At 36.1% G+C, this 9519-nt stretch overlaps 2 protein-coding genes across 3 annotated transcripts; one reads left to right on the top strand and one right to left on the bottom strand.

The window, feature by feature from the left end:
- Positions 1-2796, top strand: LOC120147190 (probable mediator of RNA polymerase II transcription subunit 26c). 2 transcript variants are annotated; one of them, XM_039160626.1, is made up of 9 exons: positions 3-631; positions 729-797; positions 873-955; positions 1044-1117; positions 1213-1259; positions 1342-1375; positions 1468-1595; positions 1830-1923; positions 2025-2360. In XM_039160626.1, exons 1-9 carry the CDS (start codon positions 233-235, stop codon positions 2132-2134), a joined length of 1038 nt encoding a protein of 345 aa, XP_039016557.1. In that variant the 5' UTR covers positions 3-232; the 3' UTR covers positions 2135-2360. The 2 variants fall into 2 exon arrangements, with proteins under 2 accessions (XP_039016558.1, XP_039016557.1); XM_039160627.1 differs by lacking the exons at positions 1830-1923; positions 2025-2360 and adding an exon at positions 2692-2796 and having other exon boundaries at positions 1-631.
- A 642-nt stretch (positions 2797-3438) lies between these two features.
- LOC120147187 (xylose isomerase-like) lies at positions 3439-9277 on the bottom strand. The gene is made up of 20 exons (XM_039160625.1): positions 9158-9277; positions 8932-9042; positions 8706-8780; positions 8505-8634; positions 8310-8401; positions 8175-8225; positions 7928-8004; positions 7674-7728; positions 7433-7534; positions 6862-6913; positions 6661-6706; positions 6508-6563; positions 6176-6227; positions 5796-5875; positions 5475-5545; positions 5213-5253; positions 4673-4772; positions 4453-4524; positions 4286-4363; positions 3439-3563 (listed from the first exon to the last, which is right to left on the bottom strand). The coding sequence occupies exons 1-20, from the start codon at positions 9212-9214 to the stop codon at positions 3528-3530; spliced, it is 1434 nt and encodes a 477-aa protein (XP_039016556.1). The 5' UTR covers positions 9215-9277; the 3' UTR covers positions 3439-3527.
- Positions 9278-9519: the final 242 nt, after the last annotated feature.

Genomic DNA, 9519 nt, shown 5'->3' with positions numbered 1-9519 from the left:
CCAACACCCCAATTCCAAATTCCTCTTCGACTTCAAAGAGATTTCTTGTCTTTTCTCTTGGGGGAAATTTTTGCAAAAAAAAAAAAAAAATTCAAGCTTTGGTTCATTTTGTTTTCAATCAGATCTGATCATGTTAAAGTTCCAATCTTGATTTGACACCTGGAAACAGGCCTCTGAGTTTGCAATAAAAAAAAATCCATTTTTTTAATTCCCCTCTTTTTTGGATTGTGCAATGGATTTGGATGATTTCAGAACAGTGCTGGAAACAGCAGGCGTTGATGTATGGACTTTCATTGATACAGCGATCCTGGTAGCTTCTTTGGATCATGGTGAAGAGTTGAAGCAAAGGAGAGATGGGATTGTTGAGAGGCTTTATGCTACTTCCATGGTTACCAAGTGTAAAAGCTGTGATTTTGGTGAAAGATCAAATGGATTTCAAGTAAACAGTAACAATGATGAATCCAATTCAAATCCCCATGAAGAAGGTAAAGCAGGAGAAAGGGTTAAAGGGTCACCTTTTTCACCTCAATCTGATAATGAAGCTGATGATTTTGACCCTTATGGTGGCTTGTTTGATGATGAACAAAAAAGGGTTATTGGGATTAAAGAGCGTCTTGAACTACCTAATCAGGTCTTTCAATTATATATATATATATACATATATGCAGATTGTATTGTTGGTTTATTTTTATGGATTTTGATTTGAATTTGGTTTATTTTTGTTGCAGTCAGAAGATACCTTGGTTGATTTGCTTCAAACTTTGGCAGATATGGATATAACATTTCAAGCTCTCAAGGTATTAATTGTGGTCCAATTTTCTCTTTTTTGGGGTTTAATTTTGATTTTTTTCATGATATGGTTTTATGTATAGGAGACTGATATTGGAAGACATGTGAACAAATTAAGGAAGCATTCATCCAATGATGTTAAGAGATTAGTGAAACAGCTTGTCAGGTTTGGTTAATAAGCTTCTGGAAATTCAATATGTTCATGATGTTCAAAGAGTCTTTTTTGATATGATTTTTGTTGTTTGTTTCTCTAGAAAATGGAAAGAAATTGTGGATGAATGGGTTAGGGTGAATCAACCTGGAGAGCCTGAACCAGCTGCACTTATGGGTAAAACTTGTATCTATTAAACTGTAATATGAAGATTGTTTCCTGAGAAAATGTTACCCGAATTTAGTGGAGAATTGAATGTTGTCTGATAACAGATGGAGATTCACCACAGCGAAAGCTTCCTCAAAATGGTCGTCAACAGGTGATCGGAATTCCGGTTTCTAATGTGGAAGTTGTTAGACAATTCTCTTTTGTTTTGTGATTCTAAGATTCTTCTGTTATAGGTTCCCGATTTCACTTACTCTCCGAATCCGCACAGTGAGGATCGAATCTGATTCGATATTTGTTTCTTTCTTTATGTGCATTATAATCAGCCTTCCTTCTAATGCTTTTCTGATTATAATTGATAGATGGTGGTTCTGGTTCGGAAAAGAATTATTCAGAGCCTGAAAGGAAGCCGAAGCCAAAGCCAATCTCTTCTCAACGAAAGGATCCTCCTCTGAGACCTAGTCACTTGACTCCTCCACAAAATGTACAGGTACGACTTACAAGTACATGCCATATTAAAGCAGTAGTTGCATCATTGTTTTCTGCAAAACCGGCATTTTGATTGATTCCGAAACTTCCAAGGCTTGTGGCTTTCACGGAACGAGAATTCGTATTTGTTATGATCGAATAGTTTATGCCACAAATGATTCAATTTGATTGTTTGATTTAGGGTATAAGCTTTTGTCATGTCTATTTGCCTAATCGCATTCTTGGGATTTCATAGAGGCAGAGAGATCAAAAGGAAAACAATTTTGACTCGGAAAGGTTGGCTTCGGCTAGAAAAAGGCTTCAAGAAAGCTACAAAGAAGCCGAAAACGGTTGCTTTTTCTTCTCTTCCGCATTTTATTTAAATCTCGAATCCCTCACTTCCGGCTTGTTCTAAACGTGATTATTTTTGGTTTTCATATGCTTTTTGAAGCCAAAAAGCAAAGAACCATACAAGTGATGGACATTCACGAGCTACCGAAACCCAAGAATGCCTTCTATGCGAAGAACAAGGGAGGCGGTTCTCAAGGGAGACACTGGTGATTTCGGTGAATGAGTTCGGCTTAAAGGCATCCCGGTCTTAGGTTTTTCGTTTCTAGTTTCCCGTTGCGATCATCGTATTCGATAGTACTTTTCCCCACTGTCATAGGTTATCTTTCCATGTTCTCTCATCGAGATGTACCAAATCATTTATCAATTGTTTGACACTTTCGAGAGCCATGGACATCAATAACCATTAAATTCGGGGATGCTCCATGATTCTTCTTTTCTAAACATATTTACCTTCCCCCTCAGCCGAAACGTTCGGAGCGTTAATTTGTAATATATACTAGTTTCCACAGCATGCTGAAGTTTAATTTTCCTGGGCATATTTTTTAATGACAGAGTGATCTGTGTTAAACAAGATAAGTAAATTACTGTTGTTTCCAAACAGCAAGCAGTGCTTGCACTTGCTGGTGCCGCTCCAATTCTCCGATTGTTCTTTTTGCAGCAGCCTCAACTGACCTGTTTAAAGAATTGGTCTTGCTAGGGGAAAAATCTTAACGAGAAAGAAACAGCCGGGGATTAAATTCCCCAAATGGATGTCGGACAATCCACGGGTATTGCAGGATATTGTTTGTAAGATTCCGATACGTAGAAGCGGCTACAAATTATCGGCGATGTGCTCATATCCTCAAAGCTGCCTTTGACAACTTCTGAACTGAAGATGGAGAAGGTTTTACAGTCAAGGTTGCCAAATTGTTCTTGGGGTTCATGTACCATATGTACTTGTTTTGCCCAGTTTACGCATTGGGTACGGATATGTATCTAACACGAATATATTCAAAATTTTAAAAGCCTTTACCATATATTTGAGGACTCATATGCCCGTCTGTACCCATATATTAGATATGTGTGCCTAAGGAAAGAAAGAGTCAGAATAATGCCATGTCTTAAAATGTCAGACATTAATCCTACATAAAAAAAGGTCCCGAAAGTTAAGTCGTGATGCGTATATCCTACTAAACATGTCTAATGACTCCATGACAAATGAGACGTTAGGGAAACGACACATGCTCCTACGCAGCCGTCATACAGTTCACATCAAGCCCTAGTGACATTGACACTGTAGAGTAAGCATTCATCATCAATGAAGGGACATCCAACGACAGTTCTCAACGGTGAACGATTGTCAACGCTCTTCGTTAGATAATGCAATGTACCAAAACAAATTATGAAACGACTTGAAAGTATCCGGCATGATATTTAGAAACAAACACAATATTCGAGATAAGTTGGCGAAAATTCTTGTATTCTATACTTTAAACACGATATTCGAAAAGAGTCGATGAAAATATAGATTGCCTTTTATTGATAAAAAATCAAAAAGATTATTCCTAATACAAAATTGGCAAAAAGACCAAACACTTTGACCATAATGCTAATCAAGGTCTTCCTATAGAAAAGATTGGAAAATCATCTCTGCAAGTTCCTGCAACAACAGAAAAATAAACAAAGCATTGTTTCAGATTCGATTTGATTCGACTCATAGTGCATTATGTACTATTCATGTCTACAGAGTTTGTAAATGAAGAAAGATCAAGGGAAAAACACATAACTAAAATATATTTTACTAGATAAAGTAACACAAAATCATGTTACTTCGATTCTTCATTTTATGACAGAGATATAGAGATATAACAATCCAAACCCCATGCCAGATAAATATTCAGTATCGATGCTCACATATAGAGTAGGTTAACATAGATAGAAACGAAAGAGTATTTAAGAAATAAGAAGAAACTTGATTCTAAAATAAACCCAAACTCATATCCAACCTTAATATTTGGGAGATGTGGTCATCACAAGCTTATCATAAAGTTATATAAGCATATAAACTTACGTTGTTCCGATTCTTCATTTTTTCTTAAGATACTCATACCCGACTCCCTATATATATATAGATAGATAGATAGATAAATAGATATATCAAAATCGATGCTCAAACCTGAACCCCAAATTCCACCCTAATATTTGAGAGACATGTCATCAAAGTCAATCATGAAGTTAAATAAGCATACAAACTTAATGTTCATACCCTAAACTTTTTCTTGAAATACCTATGTTGTTCGTATACTCGTATCTGACTCTCAAAACTTAATCCGAGTAACGTAAACATAAAGATTACGAAAAAGCATTGTATCTATCTACTACCTGCTTGGCTGAAGCCACCTTGGGCTCACCCCATTCAATTGCTTTCTTCTCAAGCATTTCAAAATTAGCTTTACCGGCCTGTAAGATATATTTTCATTAACCCATTGAAGTGCCTTAATTTTGGGCCAATAAGGTTATTACCAAAGCCAAAAAGAAGAATACGTCACCTCAATGAGGGCACCAAGTTCATTATCAAAGCTCGCATACCGCATATGAATAAGCTCGGACAAAGAACCATCCTATAGTCACGAGGAGAAAAATTATAACACTATCCGGGAATTTGTGTATCGATGTTGTGTTATAATCATGTTTCATGCATTCATTTTATATAGGACTTAGTATTTTGTGTTGTGTTTTAACTGTTCTTTTCGTGTTGTGTTCTATTACCTCGATCAACTTGGCAGCATTTCGGAGTCCACGGGCTAAGGTGTCCATTCCAACAATATGAGCAATGAACATGTCTTCAACATCTGTGCTCTCTCTCCGTCTACAAAACCATAGATAAAGAAACAAGGGTTGGATTCGTACACGAGTCAAATGCAGGTTACATTGCTCAAACTCTTCCGTCTATTAAAAGCATTCATTTCCGACACATAAGTGTGACGACATGACATCCAAGGATTGTCCAAATTCATGGAAGAACTTAGAAAAATCATGCCTGGGTCAAATACATACTCGTATCCAACAGTTAGACCCAAGTCCAAGTAACATAGGATACAAGAATGTGTAGGAAAAGGGTATGCATAAATCCCTCTAAGGTTTTCTGTGTAATTGGAGGATCCATACAAAATCATATCCACGTACCGATACGTAGATATGTAGCAGACACAGAGACCGAATACGATTTTTTTTAACAAAATGACGAGTATGAATAATATAGGACACAACACATCTCCAAGAAAATAACAAGGGAAAGTTGGCACTCACAATTTTGCATCAAAGTTTAAGCCTCCTGGTTCTAATCCTCCCTGTCATAACCAAAACCTGTTAGACAGAGTGATAAAAAGTTCGGTTTCGAGCATTGTGAATGGAAAAAAAATGCTGGGAGAGCTTTCCCCCAAGGCTTGGCTTGACTCTGAAATAGTCGAACCCAATATAATTATTGATACCGAAAGGTCTTATATAAAAAAATAAAATAAAAGACCTCAATGAACTATAAGAAATGTATTGAAAAGAATCTACCACATACATTTTTTATCACACTCAACATAATCATAGTTGCCTCTCCAATATCTGTCAAGAACTGATCTGTATCCCAACCTGTATCACAAACAAATCCTGATCTTCAACTCTTAAGAGGATTTTAATTCCAAGTTTAAAACAGAGAAGAATTTTTTAAACAATCTATGTTGCTTTGACTTTTCAATTTTATTGAAGTACTTGTGTGACACTCTTGTCCGATCCAAGGAAATTAAACATATCAGTGTTGGAAATATATCATATATAATTCTCACACCTGAATCCGAGTAACATAGATGAGAATAGAATGGTTTTGGTTAATCAATAATACCGGTCTGAGGATCACCGGAGTTTGCATCAATATTTCCTAGCAATCCATTGATTCTTGCAGTCTCAACATCATGATGGCAGCTGCGAAATACACAAGCACCACAGATTGTCAAAAGAACTTACATGCATGCAATCGTCGGTTATTTTACTGAAGGTTGAGTTAGCCGTCCAAGCTGGGCCTTTCACAAGGTGATCTATAATTCGGATTAATGAGGTCTAAATTATTAGTATAGTAACAAAAGATTACAGACAGGTTCGGTTTTGAACTGAGCTTGGATAAAAAGCTTCAAAAGGTTTCGCCTTGTGGCCCAGCTCATGAACATCTCTTCTTTGAAATAATAAGAACAATAAAAAAAATTAACATATGGAAATATCAGAAACCTGTGACCAGAGAGTGTGGCATGGTTGCATTCAATGTTAAGTTTGAATTCCCCTGAAAAAGTAAATGGTGAATAGATGCAAAAACTCCGAAAGTTGAGTCTATTATTATGAAAATATGAAAGTAAATTTGTCCAAGGCCAGGACTGCTCGCCCCAATTCAAGGCTTGCTCGATATTTGGATCAGACCAGATTTGAGCAACTATGTATAATAATAAGACAATACACGGCTCAAGTCCAAATCGGCCTGGCCCATAGAGACTTTTCTTTTAGAGTTATCAAAAATCATTTGATAGGAAACTTGAGAGATGAAATGAGAATTAATTAGAGCTTACCAACTAGCCCGTGTCTTTGCAAGAAGTTCATTGTTGTTGCAGCATCCCAGTCATACCTGGAAAAAAAATTAAGCCATAATTCATATACTCAAATGGGATTTGATTGATATAAGTTATAACCAACACAAACACAAAGGGTTCTTTGAAACGTACTGATGTTTGGTAGGCTCTTGAGGCTTAGGTTCAATCAATAGAGTTCCTGGATCAAAAGTATGTTCCATCAGAATTTCAGTAAATATAAATAAAAACGATCCGACACATATTCACATATTAAGTATAGTATGCATACCTGTATTTGACATTCACACTCGAAGTTAGCAAGCAGTGTTTTAGATTATCATAATGGATACTTACCTTTGAATCCAATTTTCTTCTTGTAGGCAACCGCAGCCTCTAGAAATTTTGCCTGTCAAAATAACAACAGTTCAGTTTGATGACAACTAAAGAACTGCGTCGGATTTTGTTGCTTCGAGATTATATATTTTTAAAAAGTATTTGTATTTGACACGATACATGTTCGGACATGGGATTAGGATATGATTTTCCAGATCAATGGAAAGACTTAAGGATAAAGGAGAACTTGTTAGTCCTTGAACTTGACAACTTTTCCTAACATTGTCATAAACATTTTTAGTCCACATTAATCCCTAAACTTGACAAATTTTCCATTTTGGTCCTTTTGATGGCATGACACGCTGAGATTATTACATGTGGCACAACCTTAGTGTGCCATCTCATCAAAATGATAAAAATCCAAATTTAGGGATTGACATGGACAAAAAAATTAGGGGCTAAGTTGGAAAAAGTTGTCAGGTTGAAGGGGGAAAAACTTTGAAAAAATCGAGTATAACCGTGTTGGACGTATACTTATATCTGACACCCATACCATATGACGAACAAAATAATAAGAAATCCTAAACCATACCATATGATCAAGTTCAAATTCCATGTCTGTGTTCAAAAGTGTTTGATAACCTTCACGACCACCCCAAAACACATAGTTTTCTCCCCCTAGATAGTGTGTCACCTACAGCATGAGCATAGCAGCATAGAAAACAATTAACAGAAACAAAGACCAATGCATCTCTCAAAAGTTGCAGTAAATTAAATGGAAAAAGAACACACAAAAGTTCACTTTTGTTGTTGTAAAATGATTGAACATTCACCTCCATGGCTTTCTTGACTTGAGTTGCAGCATATACATATACACCCAATTCAGAGCTGCAAAACAAACACAGAAGTAATAAGTTAATCAATGAAAAAATTGATCACTGATTAAGGATACCAATACTACACAGATATGGGTTTGTATCCATAGATGTTTTATCCCATGTATTTGGCGGATACTTAGAAGGTCTCGGTCATGTGCTGAACACACGATATTAGACCAAAAATAAATCAAAACAACATAGATGTATACCTCGTACAACCACCATGCATGTAACGAGGATGCATAAATAGTTGAGCCGTACCCCACAATGGACGGATGTTGTCTCCCTGCATAGATGTGCAAGTAAAAGAGATGTTTGGAAACAAATTAATTAGTAATGTTGAAGCTCAACAAGCAAGCATAATTGTTCATACTAGAAAAGATAACAAAAGGCAAATCTAGCTCCTAGGACACGAGTAGAAGATACTGACACATGAATCCTTAATGAGCCATTTACCTGAAGTTCTTTAGCAAGTTTCACCACTTCATCCAAGTTTGAGTTAGTTTCCTACAAACAAACACAATAAAGATAAAATCGGTTCATACACCATAAACTTTATTTCTAAGCATTCAAATATATAAACAATCCGACCTGGATTGTTTTGCCCTCAGGAGCAATGTCTCGGTCATGGAAACACCACCGATCAATGCCGAGCTTGTTTATGAATTCGAAGTTGGCTCTCACTGTGTGCAGTTGTTTCGAAAATGATTGAACAGAGCAACATGTTTGCATATTAGTATTAATCAATGATTGAAAGGTAGGTTGACAATTAACATTCAATCTTACTTCTTCTTTTGGCCATAGCAACGGAATTGGTACCATCTTCCCAAGGCCAATATTTCGTGGGTGCCCCGAAAGGATCACCACCAGTTCCACGAAACGTATGCCAAAATGCAACACTGAATCTCAACCAGTCCCGAAATTGTACCAATCACTAGTCAGAAGTCGTTGACATATCGGAAAATCTCATATAAAATGGAAACTGACCTTCATTTTCCTCCCAAAGATCACCTCTTCTGCATTATACCATTTGTATGCAAGTCGATTCCGGCTACGAGGACCCTGCAAACCAAAATAGATGTCGAATATCAAGTGTTTGTATAAATTACTCAAAGGTCTTATCCAAAAAAAAAATTACTCAAAGGCAACAGCAAACATGTTCCGGGAATTCTAATGAAATCTTCCGTGAATAGTGATTCAGTACACATTTTACCTCATATGTAATTTTGGGAATTCCAGGGAAAAATTCCCCTTTCCATTCACCAGATTCAGAACATTTTCCACCGGATTCGACAGCGCACATATGCGGACGTGATGAAGCATTCTGAATGGAAGAAACAATCCAATTCCAAGGAAAAAACCAACATAATACTTAAAGAAAACATATTAACATCATCATAAAGGATAAGAATTGACAAAGTTGGAGGTTTTCTTTTTACCACTAAAAAAGATATCACGTTCACACAGAGAAATATTAATAAAATTTTGGCAGCCATAATCTTTTTTTCTTTATCAATCAAAGCATCAAACTAAACCCTGCAAGAACTGAACCGACCAAACAAATTAGTGAACTTTAAATACAATGAAAATTAACTGATAATTGTCCCAAAATAAAGAGTTAAAGTGCATAAAAAGAAATTGGGTTAGTATCAACATCAAACTAAACAAACAATTTAAAGCCTTAACAATCATAAAAGCTTGCATTAGTTCATTTTTATTTTCTTATGAATAGCCATAATCTGATATATAACATAAAACCAACAAAAACATTAAAAAATGAATTTTTGACAAATACCCATCA

This window comes from Hibiscus syriacus, unplaced genomic scaffold (genome assembly GCF_006381635.1).
Source record: "Hibiscus syriacus cultivar Baekdansim isolate YM2019G1 unplaced genomic scaffold, ASM638163v2 tig00110933_pilon, whole genome shotgun sequence".
NCBI classification, from domain to species: domain Eukaryota; kingdom Viridiplantae; phylum Streptophyta; class Magnoliopsida; order Malvales; family Malvaceae; genus Hibiscus; species Hibiscus syriacus.
The sequence above is the reverse complement of the archived record's forward strand: the minus strand, read 5'-3'. Positions and strand labels throughout refer to the sequence as shown.

Excerpts from the sequence above, each read along its gene's own strand:
- LOC120147190 (XM_039160626.1), top strand. The coding sequence starts at position 233 with ATGGATTTGGATGATTTCAGAACAGTGCTGGAAACAGCAGGCGTTGAT. Across the intron at positions 798-872 it reads TAACATTTCAAGCTCTCAAG|GAGACTGATATTGGAAGACA; the intron begins GTATTAATTGTG and ends TTTTATGTATAG. Across the intron at positions 1,376-1,467 it reads TTACTCTCCGAATCCGCACA|ATGGTGGTTCTGGTTCGGAA; the intron begins GTGAGGATCGAA and ends TATAATTGATAG.
- LOC120147187 (XM_039160625.1), bottom strand. The coding sequence starts at position 9,214 with ATGGCTGCCAAAATTTTATTAATATTTCTCTGTGTGAACGTGATATCT. Across the intron at positions 7,535-7,673 it reads AAGTCAAGAAAGCCATGGAG|GTGACACACTATCTAGGGGG; the intron begins GTGAATGTTCAA and ends CTCATGCTGTAG. Across the intron at positions 5,254-5,474 it reads TGTTGAGTGTGATAAAAAAT|GGAGGATTAGAACCAGGAGG; the intron begins GTATGTGGTAGA and ends TGGTTATGACAG.